The 18,802-nt window shown below is 34.9% G+C and overlaps 3 protein-coding genes across 3 annotated transcripts; all 3 read left to right on the forward strand.

The window, feature by feature from the left end:
* Positions 1-697: 697 nt before the first annotated feature.
* LOC120115217 (chitinase-like protein 2) lies at positions 698-2,910 on the forward strand. The gene is made up of 3 exons (XM_039135982.1): positions 698-1,128; positions 1,994-2,153; positions 2,306-2,910. Exons 1-3 carry the CDS (start codon positions 771-773, stop codon positions 2,718-2,720), a joined length of 933 nt encoding a protein of 310 aa, XP_038991913.1. The 5' UTR covers positions 698-770; the 3' UTR covers positions 2,721-2,910.
* LOC120115205 (acetate/butyrate--CoA ligase AAE7, peroxisomal-like) lies at positions 1,219-16,356 on the forward strand. The gene is made up of 4 exons (XM_039135975.1): positions 1,219-1,232; positions 12,247-12,490; positions 14,000-14,590; positions 15,451-16,356. The coding sequence occupies exons 2-4, from the start codon at positions 12,278-12,280 to the stop codon at positions 16,348-16,350; spliced, it is 1,704 nt and encodes a 567-aa protein (XP_038991906.1). The 5' UTR covers positions 1,219-1,232; positions 12,247-12,277; the 3' UTR covers positions 16,351-16,356.
* A 909-nt stretch (positions 16,357-17,265) lies between these two features.
* Positions 17,266-18,031, forward strand: LOC120219198 (putative pentatricopeptide repeat-containing protein At3g16890, mitochondrial). The gene is made up of 2 exons (XM_039216054.1): positions 17,266-17,820; positions 17,870-18,031. The coding sequence occupies exons 1-2, from the start codon at positions 17,266-17,268 to the stop codon at positions 18,029-18,031; spliced, it is 717 nt and encodes a 238-aa protein (XP_039071985.1).
* Positions 18,032-18,802: the final 771 nt, after the last annotated feature.

Here is an 18,802-nt window from a genome sequence, read left to right on the forward strand (position 1 = left end):
ACTATAATATTATACTGCAAATATTTATAATTAAATTTAAACAGAATCTTGAACAACTTGACTCGACTCGAATTTTATAAATTAGCTCCAAAAAATTTCAAATAAAAATTGATAGTAGAATAAGATGTTGGGAAAAATGTAATAAATTGGAAACTTTGAGGCATATTTTCTAAGTGCGATGATGGAGAAACGAATAATAAATTTACTGATTTAAATTTTATTTCGTGAGATCTTTACAACGATATCTCATGCTCAAAACGATTGAATGATGTATAAAAAATTGATGTTCAAAGTAAAGTACATGTAGATTGAATTAATAAAATTCTTATTTTAATTTTTCTTTATCTCGAATTATTATTTTGTAACATAATTTTCGACTAACTTAAAATTTTAAAATTTTAAATAAAAATCCGACTCGACTCAAATATTCATCCCTAACATTGGGTGTCACAACGTGTTTTGTATTGGTATTATGGAAAGTTCAAGATTCAAGCCATTGCCTTGCTTGCATTGTAAGAACACAGCAGGTACATAGAATGCAAGCAAAACCCAGCATTAGTAGTCATCATTCATCAACCCTGAAAACCCAATCTCCCCTACTGCGTTACAAATTCACTTTCTGTACCTTTCACTCGAACTAAACCATCCCCTTCAACAACGTGAGTCCCCTAATTTTTTTCATATAAAAAAACCCACCAAGTGTTTGTTTTTTTACCCCAAAGAAAACCAACAACAACAACAACAAAACCTAGTACTGTTTCTCTCATCCCATGGAACCCAAATGGTTGCTTTTGTTGACAATGGCGACGCTTATGGAAGTGGGAAACGCGCAGGAATCGGTGAAGCCATTGGTGAAGATAGTGAAGGGGAAGAAAGTGTGTGACAAAGGGTGGTCACAGTATTGTTGCAACCAAACCATCTCTGATTATTTCCAGACTTACCAATTTGAGAAGCTTTTCGCTAAACGTAATACGCCGGTGGCTCATGCGGTTGGGTTCTGGGATTACCATTCTTTCATCACGGCGGCGGCTCAGTATCAGCCCCATGGTTTTGGTACCACCGGCGGCAAGCTCATGAGTATGAAGGAGGTGGCGGGTTTTCTTGGGCATGTTGGCAGCAAAACTTCATGTAAGTAACACATCGAAACTAAACTAAAAATTCTTCTCAACTATGCATTTTTGTTTTGGTAAATTATGGATTTAGTCAATCCAATTATTTTAAGATAATATTATGTCATTATTGAAATAAAAAAAAATAACATCAACGGTTTTATTTATTTTAACGGATGATCAAAATAGAATAAAATCATAATATTAGGTATGATTTAAAAAAAATTATTGACCAACACGAAACTATAAAAATAAGTGACCAAATTATTTGTGACTTGATTTCGTAGAGATGATAATTTAACTTGAAATCGACAAATTTTAGTTTGAACCAACTTGTTAAGGTTGAGTTTTTCTTTTATATTTTTTTGGATCGAGTCATATCGGTTCGAGTTCAGGTGGAGAGTGAAAATTCTTCAATCTGATTCGAATTGGGATAATAATATATTTTTTCTATAAATTTAGCTATAATTGCTGTAATATCTCTCATTGTATAAGTTTTTTAATTAGGTCTTTATCTTATGTCGGTTCAAATTAGGTTGAATGAAGGGTATATGTTTTTCGGATCTATTTAAGTGGAGGATATATATTTTTTAAGTCAAATCATATTGACAAAAATTCCAACTTGACCCATCGTCATGTCTAAAATGTTGTTAAAGTTCAACTTCAAAAGTTAATAGTGTAGCACGAATTAAATTATCTTAGTGGTTAAATGAATTTTTGTTGTTCTTATAGGTCATGAGTTTGAGTACTAGCAATTGTAAGGGTGACTGAATTTTCATTTTCAAATTATTGAGAGTAGTTAAATCTTCTCACTAAAAGGCATAAGACATCCCTATAATTTGTGAATATCTCGTACATCAAAACTTGTTTTAAATGATTTTCAGGTGGTTACGGAGTTGTTACAGGCGGGCCGTTGGCCTGGGGTCTATGCTACAACAAGGAAATGAGTCCCAGCAAAGTGTATTGTGATGACTCCTACAAATTCACCTATCCTTGCACCCCAGGAGTTTCATACCATGGCCGTGGTGCCTTACCCATCTACTGGTAAAGTGCCTTATAATCACAGATGATTCGATTTTTTTTATTAATAATCTATTTTTTAGTTTTAAAATTTTATAAGTTCATCATACGCCACAACTAGGCGAGTATTGGAATATATGTTACATGTACTCTGTTTGCTGATTCTGTGACTGCAGGAACTACAACTATGGCGAGACAGGAAAGGCATTGAAGGTGGATTTGTTGAACCACCCAGAATACTTGGAAAACAACGCAACCTTGGCTTTCCAAGCAGCAATCTGGAGATGGATGACACCGGTGAAGAAAAACCAGCCATCGGCCCACGATGTTTTCGTCGGAAACTGGAAACCGACCAAGAACGACACGTTGGCCAAGCGCCTTCCGGGGTTCGGAACCACTATGAATGTGCTCTACGGGGATCAAGTTTGCGGCCAAGGCGACGTAGATTCCATGAACAACATCATCTCACATTATCTGTATTACCTGGATCTAATGGGCGTTGGCAGAGAAGAGGCGGGACCACATGACGTGCTCACATGTGAAGAACAGAAGCCTTTCACTGTATCTCCTCCTTCTGCTTCATCATCTTGATGATTCATTTCTTACCCTCGTATATTTCCATTAATGTCAACTTATATATATATATATGAGAAATTCAGTGTGTGGGGCAGTGAATCCATATTACCCTCAACAATCGTGGATGCTGTGTAAATTTTGATACTCATTTTTACTTTTTAATTGTAATTGATTAATAAGTCATTGAATGAGTCACATAGCTATTGCAAAACTTAATAGAGTCGGAAGTGAAAATTTTAGATTAGTAAATCATTATTTAAATCATAAAAAAATTAAAATAGTAGTTAAATAATTTTGATGTATTTTAATATGATAATTGTCACGATTTTAATGAAATTAAAAGTTCACTATATAAAAATATTCAAGAATAGAAAATTAAATTGATCATTACTAATTTATTTTAATTATAAATTCAAATTGATTTAAATATATTTTAATCTATATATATTAATCAACCATGCTCCCTACCTTTTCGGAGAACAATGAAGATCCTCGTAACCTTAAAAAACCTAGGCGGCGCGACGAGGATCCGCCTGACGTTGGAGACCCTCACCCCGTCAATACCTACCCAGCCAAAATGTCAACATTCCTGTGTATGTGTCAGCGCCAATGGATACCTCTGATGGTTCTTTGACACCACCGGCTCCTATTCCAAAGGTTTCCTCCTACAAAAATAAATTATAGAAGAGGATGAAATAGAGATACTAGAGGGTGATGTCTCGCGTTCGGTTATCGATGGAATAATTTCAATAGATTTTTTGGAGAGAGTCCAATCTTTGGCGATTAAAAGTCTGGATTTGACAGTCGTCGTAAACTTGCTTGGGTGTCGCATCGGATATAACACGTTGCGAGGAAAACTTTACGATCTATGGAAACCAGTTCGACCTTTTCGACTAATGGATATTGAAAATGACTATTTCTTGGTCACTCTCAGAACACAATCGGATTTCTTGAAGGTCATATCGGAAGGACCGTGGATAATTTTTAGGGGGTTATCTCACGATCGAACCTTGGTCGGTAGATTTCTCTACATCCCAACCATTCCCACGGAAAGTAATCGTTTGGATCAGGTTGCCGGGCTTACCAGTGATTCTGTACAAACGAAGCATCATTAAGGAAATCGGTGTACATAATCAACCCGACAGCGGACGCGGTCGTTTTGCCGTATGGCCATCTCTGTCGATCCTCACAAGCCGTTAGTCTCTAAACTTATCATTAACGATAACATCCAAATTGTAGAGTATGAATCTCTGCCTACCATCTGTTTCTCATGTGGTAAAGTACGACCATATTCAAGATAACTACCCTAATCTACAGTCAAACACAGAATCTGAATCGATTCCCAATCAACAATCCTCCGAGAAAAAATAGATGGTTGAATCTGCTGCTTACGGCCCTTGGATGGTTGTAGAGAGAAGATCATCCGGAATTTCATATGGGGTTCCTCCCCTTCGTCCCCCAAGACCCCCTCGTTAACTGGAATAAGGTTTGTCAATCTCTCGATCGTGACGGCTTTGGGTCCCCGTCGTACCTATGAATACAACAAAGCCTTCCTCATGAAAATTGGAGTCGCACTAGTAACCAAGCCTGACGCTCTTTGGATCAAAATTCTCAAAGAAAAGTACAAAATCCAGGAGCCCCTCCCACTTTCAATTTGGCGATCCTCTAGTTTCTCCCTATGGAGATCTCTAGCCAACTTTTGGGATGACTTTCGACCTCATATGGCCTGGTCCCTTGGTAACTGTATGAAAGTACATTATGTTTCATGGCAGCATCATGTGTTTGAAAACGATCACATTCGAAGACAATGCCGGAAAGAATTAATGGCACTGACTTGAAGGAGAATTGATGACTATGAGAGGAAAAACTCAAAAAAAAAAGGTGATGTTTTTAAGACTCTTTAGAGAAGAAAACTAGGCTTAAGGGTCATAGTTGCCTTTATAGTAGGTCAAATTTATCAATTTCGTTTCTATCGTATTTTCGCATCAATTTTGCCCTCGTAGTTGTTTAATTACATCATTTTATACCATTGACTGTATTGACTAACAGAATCGTTAAGTTCTGCTGATGTGGATGCCAATTGTTTCCACCTCATATATAATTGCTGACGTGTCAACTCGATGATGTGGTAATTCCAAAAAAAATATTCAATATATTAATTTATTTCACGGGACTTAACCGGTCTATAAATCTCAACTTAAAACTAACTAATCCCCTCAACATTTTCTCTTAATCTTCCATCATGATCACCCCTTTTCCTTCATCCCCTTTCTTTCATCGTCATCTCCAAGTAGGTAATGGATTTTGAATGAGGTTTTCTTATTTTTTTTTATTTTGGTTTTGAATTTGAAAGCCCTTTAATTCCTTTACATTGTTTGCCTGATTTGAAATTTTAAATTTCAAATCAAAAACCCTAAATTGTATTTTTATTAACAATAGCATTGTTGTTGTTTCTTGAAGAGGTCGTGCTCGTCATTGTGCTTATAATATGGCATCATCATCGTGCTCATTGTCTAGAGATCGTCATAGTAACTCGTTGTCTGAAGGTTGTTAGAGTAAAGTGTGTCTGACAACAAATTGGGAGAACGATCGTGAAGATATCTTATGTCACTTTGGTGTGAAATGTTCAAAGTAGACTGTTTGGAAGAATAATCAGAATTTAGGAAGAAGATTTTTGAGTTGCCCAAATTTTAGAACAAATGATTACGGGTTTTTTCTATGGTGTGATGAACCACTCTCAAAAAGAGCTAGGTTTGTCATTTATGAGTTGAAAAAAAGAGAATGATGCATTGAAGATGATGTTGAATGGAAAATATGAAAATGATTCAACTGAAGCAAGTTTAACCAAGAGAAAAGAAATGCAAAAACAAATTAAGATGATGAAAATAGATATGTACGTTAAAGGGATGATAATATCTTAGATAATATGTGTGATGTTGGTAATTTGTATTATATTTTACTGAAATTTAATGATGATTAAACTTTCTATATGTTTGTTGTTTCCCTGAAATTTGTATCATGAATCAAAATGTCAAATGTGACCAAAATGTCAAGTGTGAACAAAATAATTCCATTGTTTTGACCAATAATCAATATATATGGCTCAATTGGAAATTATACATCCAATATTAGAGTTTGCTAGTAACAAAATGTCAAGTTTAGCCAATAAGTTCAAAACAAAATCTCAAATGCAGTTGAAGCTTCAACCCAAATGAAGCCTTGTTGTTTCCATTTTCTTTTGTTTCTTTTGTCTAAGTTCATCAGATTGTTGTTGTTAAAGTTTTATTGTAGTCATTGCCTCTTTCCTTTTCCATTTCAAGTCAGGCCTTTTCCAAGCATGTTGGTATTGAGAAGTTGATGCCCCTATCTTTCTTATGTATATACAAAATGAATAAAATAACTTACATTTAAAATTTCTTCTTCAGTTCTTAAGTTTGTATATAGGCCCATACCAACCACTTTGCTTCTTTTGTTGCATGTAACAGTGTGTTTATATTTTTTCCAAATTTATTTTCATGCTTCTAGTTGTTGGACCATTGTTGTTTGTTGGAAGAGGTTGTGATTGTGTAACTAGTCTCAGTCCATTCCCAATAGTAGTTGATCCATCATTGATAATGGTATCCTAAATTGAAAACAAATTAGATGATAATTTTTATTGTAAGTAAATAAAGATTTATTTTGTACCTGACGGTTTACTGAGGCTATGAAAGTTGGTATGGTCTCATCACAGTGGTAGTGGAATTTGCTCCCTCATTAACAATTTGGGTAGGGACCTTAGTAGGACAATTAACCTTCTTATGGCCCATTTGCATGCAAAGTCTACATGTCATTTGCAATCCATGTCTACTCCATTTTCCAAATTTGCTCTTAACAGCAGGCTCGTTCTTACTCTTTCTCCTTTTCTTTTTTGGTCTTCCTGGCATAGGTTTCAACTTAGGGGGTTGAATTGGATAATCCAATCTTTTTGGCCAGAATTTTTCCCCCTAATTGGATGTAGGATGGGACTGTAGCTTGTTGTATATTTTTCCTTGTTATACCATTCAGAAATATTGGTGTGAGGGTTCTTCGACTCATGGTACATTGCACAAATAGCATGTCAGCATGGAATTCCAGTTAGCTCCCATCCCTGCAGGTACATGTATGGTTTCTCAAATCCACTGTATGTTGATCTACACCATGAGTCACCTCGATTCCTCCATGACCATTCCAAACCATACTATATTCGGTGGATTTGTTCATATTCCTCTCAAATTTCTCTATAACCTTGGGTGAAATATTCGTTGGCCACTTATTTTTCCAAACTCTCTTAACATGCATTCTTTGCATAACCATTTTTCTGATTTCTTCAAGCATGGTGATAATATGATGACATATTGCCTCAACAATCCATCCATTGAAGGCTTCTGCCATGTTATTGTTAAATTATGGTCTAAGGTTCTCTCCTGTGAAGTCTGGTCTGGTTGTTGTATCATTTACCGATGCAAACTGGGGTGGAAGCATTGATGATTATAGGTCTATTGTGGGATATGTTGTGTTTGCTGGTGTTTGTCTTATGTCCCTGTTGAATCATGCTTTGAGATTTTAATATACAAAAAGTAAATATTTTTTAAGAAATTTTAAGATAATTTTTTAATACGATTTTCAAGTTTATATTCGACTCAACCATTCGAATATAAAAATTCTTTTTAAAGTCAAACACTCTATCTTTACTCTTTACTCTTTTGAAAACTCAAGTCATATATTGGAAATAAATTTTCCAATATTTGACAAAGGGTTTCGGATTTTAATAGAGTCAAAAATCAGATTTTAACCCTAGAGTATCGATACTGCAAGAACAGTACTAATATTGTTCAAGTGGTACCAATACAGGTATCGATACCAATGTGTAAAAATACACTGCAGTATCGATACTGATAACGATACTAGTGTGTAAGAATACACTAAAGTACCAATACTGGTACCGATACTCCTATTAAGTTTTTAAAAAACACGATTCCAGTAGGCTACTTTCGTACCGATACTCTGTGGGTATCGATACTCTCTATGGAGCATCGATACTCCTCTCTCACTAATGGCTAGATTTTTTGTATTTAATGCAAGCAATATCGATACTCCAAGCCTGAGTACCGGTACTCAAGACATCTAGGCAACATTGAAAATTCTTCCTAATAGCTCTATTAACTCCTACAACAACCCAACCGGCTAGAATTGAATGAAGAGGTATAAAAACAAGATTCCAAGTCATATGTGAAGACAAGAGATCATAAAGAAATCCAAAGCAATCAATTTGAGCCAAAATCAAGTCAACATTCTTCAATATTCTTTTTGCTTTCAAAGAACTCTTTTGTACTCATTTGTTTCATTTTGTTGAATGTTCTTATTTGTTCTTGAATTGTGCAAACACATTCCTAGTGAGGTTTCCTAGTTTGCTATTTGTAATTTCTTCTTAGGAATGGTTGAACACTTAATACTTTGGGGTATACGTCTTAGTGTTGTGTAAGGTTAGACCTTATCATAAAAGGTTAGAATAAATTAGTGAATTTATTGAAATCTTAGTTGGTAAGCTAAGATAGTGAATGAAAACTTCATTAAAGAAATTGAACCACTCTAAAATCATTGTGTCAATTTCTTACTTCTTTTAAAAAGCTTCCAACAACTTTTTATTTTATCAATTCATTACTCTCTTGATTATTTACCTTGATCGATTGACTCAACAGTCCTGAAACTCAAAGAAACAAAAAGTTGTATCTCAATCTACTATAAAAACCAAGTACAAGAGTGTCGCTGAAGCTACTGCTGAGACAACATGGATTGATGCTTTGTTTTCTGATATAGGGTTAATGAGTGGTGAAGTATCGATTGTCTGGTGCGACCGTTATGTAAGTGAAAACCTTGTGTACCATACAAGTACGAAGCATGTAGATCTAGACGTGCACTTATTTCGGGAAAAAGTGGCAGTTGATTGTCTTCAAGTTCAATATATTCCTGATAGTCATCAGTTAGCTGACGGTTTTACAAAACCCCTAGCCAAAGCTACGTTTGAGGTTTTTTGAGACAGTGTTTGTGTGTAGACGTGTTAAAAAGACAAACAACAATGAGAAAGAAAAGGTAGGGGAAAATTGGCAAGTATAAGCAACACTTGGAAGCAACTGGTCTTCTATGAAGGTTAATGACAACTGTCGTTTTCGATGTCAAAATAAATTTCATTCTTCTCGGATAATAAATAAAGGAAAATTTCTAGCGTAGAGAAGTAGGGTCGAATCCACAGAGACTTGGGAAATTCTTAATTTATGTTTGATTGGTCTATGTCAGACGTGATATAGTGAATGAGGGTAAAAATATATTTAAGTAGTAAAGAAAAATGATTAAATAAATAAAAACAATTAAAGTAAAAAAATAAGAGAGTAAATATTGTGAATAAATACGGTAAAAATAGCCTCAAGTCTTGCTTTAACTCAATTTTCTTTTGATCATCGAATAAGATTTTCTCTTCGGGATTCACGTCAGTTACTTTGTTTACAAGGGCTATCCCTGTGACTCTATCTTGTATACCAAATATCCAAGATAATCTTTGATTCATGCTTCAAAAATTTATTTTATCAACATCAATTGCTATAGATCAATTACCGTTTAAGTTCGTGGCGACCAACTCGAATTGTTGTTTCAATAACTGTCAATTCCGATCTCAATTCCCTCTTGGCGAAACCATCTCGCCAAGTGTGTTCCCAGGAAGTCGAATTTGCTTTCTATAAGTCGAATCTTCCTCCCGCACATTTAATTGCAACAACCTCTTGACCAAAGTCAATCTTTGATTTTGAAAACTATTTTGATTTTGAAAAATAAGCACAGAGATTGAGAGAGATATTCCGAAAATATTAAGGGTCTATTTCAATTCTCCCGTTGGAATTGAGTCATCGCGTCAGCTCTCGGCTTATGAAAAATTTAGCTAAGAATGACAAAAGTCATACTTAGCATATTAAAAATAAAGCTTGAAAATAAAAGAAAAATAAAAAACTTGAAAAGTAAAAAGAGAAAACTTTTATAAAAACTAGAGAGAAAAGAATATTGTAATCTGAGTGATGAGTTTAGACTTACTTCAAGTGGGTATTTATAGCCTCTTAAAGCGTAAAGGATAAACAAAGAAAATAAATAAATAATCCTAAAGATAATTATTTTTTTAATTTAAATTCAAACTTAAAACTAGTCTCCTAATGCAACTCTGCTCGTCCATCTTCCAGAAGGCGTGCGGAAGAAGTCTTCTAGAAACTGCTGCTGACTGGACCTTCTAGAAACTGCCACGTCAGACCGCGTCGTGCCCATGTCTCCAGCCGTGACCAAATAATAATAAAAAATGCAAAATGCACTCGTTTTATTACTAATTCTGGAAAGTAAGACCCTGCACAAAAATAAGCATAACATAACCAAATTAACAGCAATAAATCCACAAGATTAAAGAAATAATGAGCAAATATTAACGATTCTAGACACTCATCAGTTAAGTTGTCAGGCTTAACAACTATCTATTAGCTTGCTGCTAACCCATTCTTATACGTGCATGTAGACTATATAATATAGTATTTTCTTGCAATCTGTCATGCAAGTTTACAATAAAAGTTCAAAGGGGAAGTCTGAGTTTAATATACGGATAAGAAAATATATTATCGAAAATGTTATTATTTTTTTTAATATTTTAATAAAAAAAATTACTTAAAACATTATTATTTCTACCGGAAATGTTATTATTAGGCACTTTAGCGGGTTTGGTAAAGCGTTACCTAAAATATTATTTTTCTACTGAAAATGTTAATATTAGGTACTTTACCGGAAACGTTAAAAATTATTAATGTTTTAAGTAAAAAAATAATGTTTTAGACAATTTTTTACCGCAAATGTTAGAAAAATAAAAATATTTTCGGTAGCGCATTTTATTAATCGTATATAAAGACTGTTGTACGGAAGAATTTCCCGTTCTAAGTCCTCTTTGTCATTTTCTTTATATTTTCAATACTGTCAAGTTCTTAAATTGTGTCAAAAGAATGCAGTTGATTCAACAAAAATTTCTATTGTTTTTTTCTATAAATAATAATAGATATAAAATTAGATATAATTTAAAAAATAATTGAGAGATTAAAATGGGATTGTAAAAAAAGATAAATGAGTAAATTTATAATTTGTGCATATATTTATAATTGGAAAACTTTTAAGAAAAAAAAAACATTTTTGAATGATAAGATTATAAATCGTAGCCATAGAAATTTGGTGGTGTAAATTAGGATGAGAGTTGAAAACTTCAATTCATAGAATCTCTTGAGCTGATTTAATTATTGGGTAAACTACTCCAATGGTCACTAATATTTGGGTTAATTTTCGGTTTTACCATTGATGTTTTAAAAGTCACAAATTAGTCACTAACGTTATCGTTTGTTATAAATTGGTCACTCGTCGTTAACAGGCGTGGCGAAAAACACATGTAGATTGTTAACAACTGTTAACAGACTTACCTGGATGGTATAATTACACAAATAATCCATGTTATTTATATATTCTTTCAATTTGATCATAGTTTTAATAAATTAAAATAAATTTACCTACGAATCAGGATGTGTCATGTGTCATTGGTTACACATCTATCATAACACATGTTATCATTTGATTGGAAGACTAAATTTATTTTAATTTATTTTTAATTTAATATATTTATTTCTACAAATAAGAGGGTGACCTTGGCTCAATGGTTTGGCTTGCAATATTTCACTCAAGGGTCTTATGTTCGAATCCCCACTTGCTTCTTTGTTACTTTATTTTCTTCCAACATAGAAAATTGGACCCTTGAGTGAACATAGGGCTCAATGTTTTAATATTTTACATGTCACCCTCTGGTTGACGAACATAAACGAACTTCCCGCTGAACGTTCGTTTCGTTTACATGCCTAATCTTTTAATTACTAAAAATAATTTATTTCGTGTTAACTAAAGTTAAGTATAAAAATAATAGTGTATATATACTTATTAATCAAATTTTAAGTAAAAAGTTGTATATAAATTTATTTTGTCCGTTTGTAAATTTGGTAATTGTTCTCGCTAAACGACTAAATATAGAAAACTTTCCTATTTAGCCAATTAGATGTCCATGAAAATCATCTTGCATAAAATAGGAAAATTTGGACAAAGAAACTTGATCAACTGACCAAAAATATTTTCTTATTATTCAATTATTTTTTTTAAAAAATACCATAATTATTTAGGAAGATTGCTTGTCGGCATTTTAATAAGATTAACTAACGATGTTAACCTAATATTATTACAATGATGAAAGGATAAAATCATGTTAAAATTAAAGCACAAGTGTTAAATATCCAATTCTATAATAGTAGAGGGACTATAACCATAGTTTCACAAAAATAGATTTGTCTCCACGTGGCGCCCTCCACACATTTCTCACTATAAATACTGCGCTTGGCCATTTCAATATGCTAGGAAACGGTAAGCAGAGAAAAAGGTAATCACTACAAAAATAAAAAAGAGAGAGAGGTTTGGAGAGGGAAAGTGAAGAAGGTTGACTAACGGTGGTGATGGAGATGCGAGACATCGACGATCTCCCGAAGAACGCCGCCAACTACACGGCGTTGACGCCTCTTTGGTTCTTGGAGCGAGCCGCCACGGTTCATCCAACTCGAAAAGCGGTGGTCCATGGATACCGTACTTATACTTGGCTACAAACTTACCAGCGCTGCCGTCGCTTGGCTTCGGCTCTCGCCAATCGCTCCGTCGGCCTCGGTAGCACGGTAATCTGATCATTTTCTTACCGCTAACATTTCACTTCTTCTCTTTTGATTGCTAAATGGTGTATTTATGAGGAGGAGAAGTAAAATGAGAATAAATATTAGACTTCTGTTACTTTAATTGTGTCTTTTGAAGTTTTTAATTGCGAATATAAAACTAGGATTCGTGCAGCTTAATCAGTGAACTAAATGTTACATATTAATTTATTTTTACGGTGAACTGTGTATAAACTCGTAGAGATGTTCATTGATATTCTGTTCAATTAGTAATTTGATTATAACGAAGAAAAAAATCGGTTTGGAAGTTAAATCGGTGAGACTGCCTGTCACCGATTCAGTCTTTGCTTCTAAAAAACCATTCAAAAGAAATGAAATATTAATACATTATTTTGATTTTGATTTTTAAATATGTATAAATAGTAAAAGGAAAGTTATATCAAATGGTACAGTTTTGAATGTATAACTAAGAAGTTAACTTTTAAAATATATAAAAAAAATAGTCGCGAAATTAAAGCAAAATTGGTTTTTTACCGGTTCAATAAATTATTCCAGTTTTTTCAATACTGACCAATGGCAAGTTAGGTATCTTTATAGCAGCTATTGATCAAATTTTACTATAAAAAACTGAAACGTGAATATATTTGATTCCCTGTATGTACTTTGGTGACTAGTAACTTTGGTGCTATTACTAGTCAAATGCATGGAAATGCATCATGTTCATATACATATTATTTGTTCTTCGGAGAAGATTCTGTGTATTTGTTTTAATCTTTGATATGAGAATTGGTGGATAGCTGTGTTAATCTATTGAAAAATGTTAAGGTTTTAAAGAATAGGTTACAAATACTTGTTATTTTGCACACTTTTGACTTATTTATAATTTATTTTGAAATTAGAATATCATAAACTATTGGATGTTTTTTTTTATAAGATTTGAAGGCCTCATTAAAAACCTCCTTGATTAATGGAGCTTGTATAGAAGCTCCTTAATCAGCGGAAGGAGGAAAAGAGTGCCTTATAATTCCATTATAGAAAATAATAATTACAACCTTGAAAAAGCTATTCCAAATAACCCTTACAACAATGAACAAACCCCATCCGAACAGGAACCATAAAACCAAACTGAAAATGCCAACAACATCAAATCATCCTATACCAGCCTTTGCTAAAGCATCAGCATCCATATTAGCTGTCCTTCCAACCCATCTAACAACCCCCAAAATTCTAAGACTATCAACTATATCTCTAACAATGAAACCATATACAACTGGACATGAATCAACATTGTTGATCCAGTCTACTGCAACTCTGCTATCACTCTCAACAATCAGCCTATCTTTAAACCTCCCTTGAAAAGAGGCAAAGAAAGAACTGAATTAGCATGTGAATTTTGGCTTCCAATGATTGTGTATTGATAGTTTACATATGGACTGCTTTATGTAACTTTGCTGGTTCTTTGCGCGCCGTTGCAGTATATTTTATTTGCTCTGGATTACATGTTATTATTGGCAGGTTGCAATAATAGCACCAAACGTCCCTGCTTCATATGAAGCACATTTTGGAATTCCGATGTCTGGTGCTGTTATAAACCCTGTCAATATTCGGCTGAATGCATCAACAATTGCTTTCCTTTTGAGTCATTCACGATCTGCTGTTGTCATTGTCGACCAAGATTTTTTCACATTGACAGAGGATTCTTTGAAAATCATGAAGGAGAAAAGCCAAGGCAATTTCAAGCCCCCACTTTTGATTGTCATTGCAGACGAAAGCTGTGATCCGAAAACACTGAGGTATGCGTTGGGACAAGGAGCTATTGAGTATGAGAAGTTCTTAGAAAGTGGTGACCCTGAGTTTGCTTGGAAGCCTCCTCAGGATGAGTGGCAAAGCATTGCTTTGGGCTACACTTCTGGCACGACAGCAAGCCCTAAAGGGGTTGTATTACATCACCGAGGTGCATATCTCATGTCTTTGAGTAATCCTCTCATATGGGGGATGAATGAAGGATCTGTATACTTGTGGACTCTACCCATGTTCCATTGTAATGGTTGGTGTTTTACATGGGCACTCGCAGCTCTTTGCGGAACAAACATATGCCTTAGACAGGTAATTAGTAGGCAAAATAATTTTCACTTCTGCTTTAGCATATGAAACAAATTAGCTTATTTGTTCTCAAATCATCTAAACCTCGAGGTGCATATTCGGTATAATGTTGTCTTATTCTCTTCTATGAAGCCGTCTGATGTTCTGTTTTTGTTCACGTCGTGATTTGAAACTCTTACATCCCTTGTACCTGGTGTCAGTGCTAATGTACGAATTATGTTGAAACACGAAAGATATGTATTCAGATAATGTTGTAGTGTTGAAACCTCGAAGATTATGTTTAAGCCTTGAAGGTTCATATTCGGTTTAATGTTGTCTTATTCTGCTATGAAGCATCTGATGTTCTTCTTTTGTTCATGTCATGATTTGATACTCCCTTGTACCTTGGTATCAGTGCTAATGTATGAATTATGTTGAAATATGGAATCTGTGTTTTTGGGTAATCCTGTTATGGTATGAGGCCTTCCAATGTTCTGTTTTCTTTCTTGTCAAGACTCTCAAGAGTTCTCACATCCCTTGTACTTTTGCTCCAGTGGTAACATTCAAAATTATGTTGAAACCTGAAAGGTGTGTATTCGGTATAAATCTATAGTGCTATGAGGCGTTCCATTGTTATGCTTTCGTTCACGTCATGATAAGAGTTCGTACATCCCTTGTAGTTCGGTGTTGTGCCAAATGCCAATGAGGGTAATTGTATCCTCTGATGTTCTCCTTTCATGCATGTAATGATTCGAGCCTACAAGAGTAGTTTCATCCCTTACAAATTTGTGGTTGATGCTAATGTTTTGCTTTTTAATGTCCTTTAGTTGTGGTCATAGCGTGTTACTTGCTGATGTCTGATCTTGTTCCTTTTGCATCTGCAGGTAACAATAAAGGGCGTCTACTCAGCCATAGCAAAGTATGGCGTGACTCACTTCTGCGCCGCACCTGTGGTGCTCAATTCCATAGTTAATGCCCCATCTGAAGACACAATTCTTCCCCTTCCCCGTGTTGTTCATGTAATGACAGCCGGTGCTGCCCCGCCCCCTGCTGTTCTCTTCGGAATGTCTCAAAGAGGCTTCCGTGTCACCCACACTTATGGTCTCTCAGAAACCTATGGTCCTTCAACAGTGTGTGCATGGAAGCCTGAATGGGACTCGTTGCCACCTGAATCCCAAGCTCGCTTAAATGCACGCCAAGGTGTCCGATATATTGGCTTAGAGAGCCTCGAAGTCATCAGTACCCAGACTGGTCATCCAGTTCCTGGTGATGGAAAAACTATAGGAGAAATAGTGATGCGCGGTAATCTTGTGATGAAAGGTTACTTAAAGAACCCGAAAGCTAACGAGGAAACGTTTGCAAATGGATGGTTTCACTCCGGGGACCTTGGCGTGAAGCATCCGGATGGCTATATCGAAATAAAAGACAGATCAAAAGACATAATAATATCGGGAGGCGAAAATATCAGCAGTGTGGAGGTAGAGAACAGTCTCTACATGCACCCTGCAGTACTGGAGGCATCAGTGGTGGCAAGGGCAGACGAGCGTTGGGGAGAGTCTCCTTGTGCTTTCGTGACGTTGAAGCCCGACGTAGCGGATAAATCCGACGAACAATGGTTAGCGGAGGACATAATTAAGTTTTGCAAGTCAAAGATGCCTGCTTATTGGGTTCCGAAATCAGTGGTATTTGGTCCATTGCCAAAGACATCTACAGGGAAGATTCAGAAACATGTACTGAGGGCCAAGGCAAAAGAGTTGGGACCTGTGAAGTTGAGTAAGTTATAATTGTTTTGGGTTTAAGACGAAAGCCAGGGTAGCCCCCCCGAGTAATTTAGAATCGTGCTCTCTCTGTATTTATTCTCTCCTTTCACAGAGGTCCGAAGGTGTGATTATGAAATCACAGACTGCAGCTGATACAGTGCTTGTATTTTATGTGTTTTGCGTATACTCATGTTAGTATTATTGTTATTTGATTGTTATATCAATAAAAGGTTCATCCTTAATAGGGGTGTAAATTGACATGGTATTGTTTTATACGTTAGTTTATTAACTTAAATAAATAAATATTAATAATTTTTTTTATTGATAGGTTAAATAAATAAGTATTAACAGATTTTTTATTGATAACTTAAATAAATAAGTAATAATAAATTTTTTATTGATGGCGTCTTTTTCTTTTCTTTTTTCTTTATATTTTAAAAATTAATAAAGGTAGAAATTAAATTAAATATAATGTGAATCTTAGAGTTTAAATTGTGAAGTGTAAGAATTAGTTGTGTGATTTTAACATTTTTCTTTTCCTTCTAAGTAAAAGGACAAAAAGATTTACAAAGGATAAAAAGGGAGTTTTAGTTATTGAGGAGGCTCAAATCATATGAACACACATATACGAGAATATGATAACGAATGCTAGGTTGGAAACCGGGGTAATACATATCTTGCACTTATGCAAGCCTTGTATGGTATAGGAAAATGCGCCGAGGGTCATAGGTATTTCGACCAGATGACCAAGGCTGGGTTGTTATGCTCCGTTATTTCGTATAACATGGTGATTGATTGCTTATGCAAAGCTAGAATGATGGACAAGGCAAGGAACACTTTTAATGAGATGTGCCTTAGAGGTATATCTCCAACTCTTGTTACTTTCAATACCCTTATCGACGGGCATTGCAAGACTGGACAAGTACACGAGGCTAGGAAATGGTATTGCTTCTAGAATCCGGTTTTGATTCAGATATCTTCACATTTAGCTCACTAATTAACGGACTTTGTCGAGCACACATGCTTGATGATGCTTTTGATTGTTTTCCCGAAATGTTTCAATGGAATGTCACCCCGAGTGATGTTACATACAATATATTGATTCGTTCTTTGTGCATAATCGGGGATGTTGCTAGAGCATTGAAACTTGCAAGAAAAATGCAGTCTGCCGGAATAAGTGCTGATGTTTTCTCTTTCAACGCTCTCATTCAATGTTTTTGTAGAATGAAGAAGATTGAGGACGCTAAAAAGCTTTTGGTCGCCATGCTGACGTTGGGATTGGATCCCGACAGATATACCTATGGTGCTTTTGTTAAGGTGTTTTTCGAATCCGAAAGATTGGATGAAGCGATTGGGGTGTTTCACTCGATGGAAGCTAAAGGTTGTTTTCCTGATCCTTATACATGCAATTTAGTTTTGGACTCCTTAGTCAAGAAGGGTTACTTGGAAGATGCCCGTGATATTATAAAACGATGCAGCCGGAGGAGTACTAAGGTAAACGTGATTCCCGGGCTCTAGGTTAGATGATGTTGTCGGGATTTAGGCTGTGAAGTGCAGACAGATTGGCCGGTGGTTTTCAAACCACGGCGATACAGTTGAAGAATTGTTATCGGGCGATGTAACTGAACATCAGGCAGTCAATCCGTTCATTCATACCACGCTATGTGCTGGAAAAGTCGTGCTTATTATCTGGTGGGATATGTGAGTGCAGTTGCTAGAAGAACTGAGCAATGAACTTCACTCGGCACCATTTTCTTTCAGATTATCTTAAACTTTTCAAGGAAATACTGGTATAGTGAAAAAAAGAAGAAAGAAATTTTGCTACATACTAAAGGAAGTTGGTGGCCGGAATGAAGAAGAACGGCTGTCGTCGACGGATATGAGTTGAGGGTGGTGACTTCCAGCAGCTATAAGTTTCCCCAGGAAGTGCTAACAGAATTGAAATGTTCATTTTATTCTTCCTATAATTAAGCCTATGATTTTACTCTTATTATAAGATAACAATGATTACTTATAATGGTTTGGTAAATTATTTTATAATTTTATAATTTTTAAAAATTTAATTATTAAAACAATCATTTGAATTTAATGCACTGAATTCTGATATACTTTATTTTTTTTAATCTCATCGCATGCAATGCAGTGTTGGATGTACGTAGAGCCTAGGATGGGCACACGTAGAACTGTTTAATTGGTCAGTTTGGTGACCAAACCAAACTATAAAAAAATCGTTAACCAATTTTTTTTTCTTTTAAACGTTAATTGAATCAAAAAAAATTTGAAATTTTTTATCCAAACTAAATAAAATTCGGTTAATTGGTCTGGTCGATTAACCTAATTAATCAAAATTTATAAATAATATATAATATAAATTTAATATTTAACATTTTCGGTTATTTCATTTAATTCAATTGGCTAATTCAATTAAAACCAAAATTTAAACACTCCTAAGACTAAAATAATATATATATATATA

Source organism: Hibiscus syriacus, unplaced genomic scaffold, assembly GCF_006381635.1.
Source record: "Hibiscus syriacus cultivar Baekdansim isolate YM2019G1 unplaced genomic scaffold, ASM638163v2 tig00000778_pilon, whole genome shotgun sequence".
NCBI lineage: Eukaryota > Viridiplantae > Streptophyta > Magnoliopsida > Malvales > Malvaceae > Hibiscus > Hibiscus syriacus.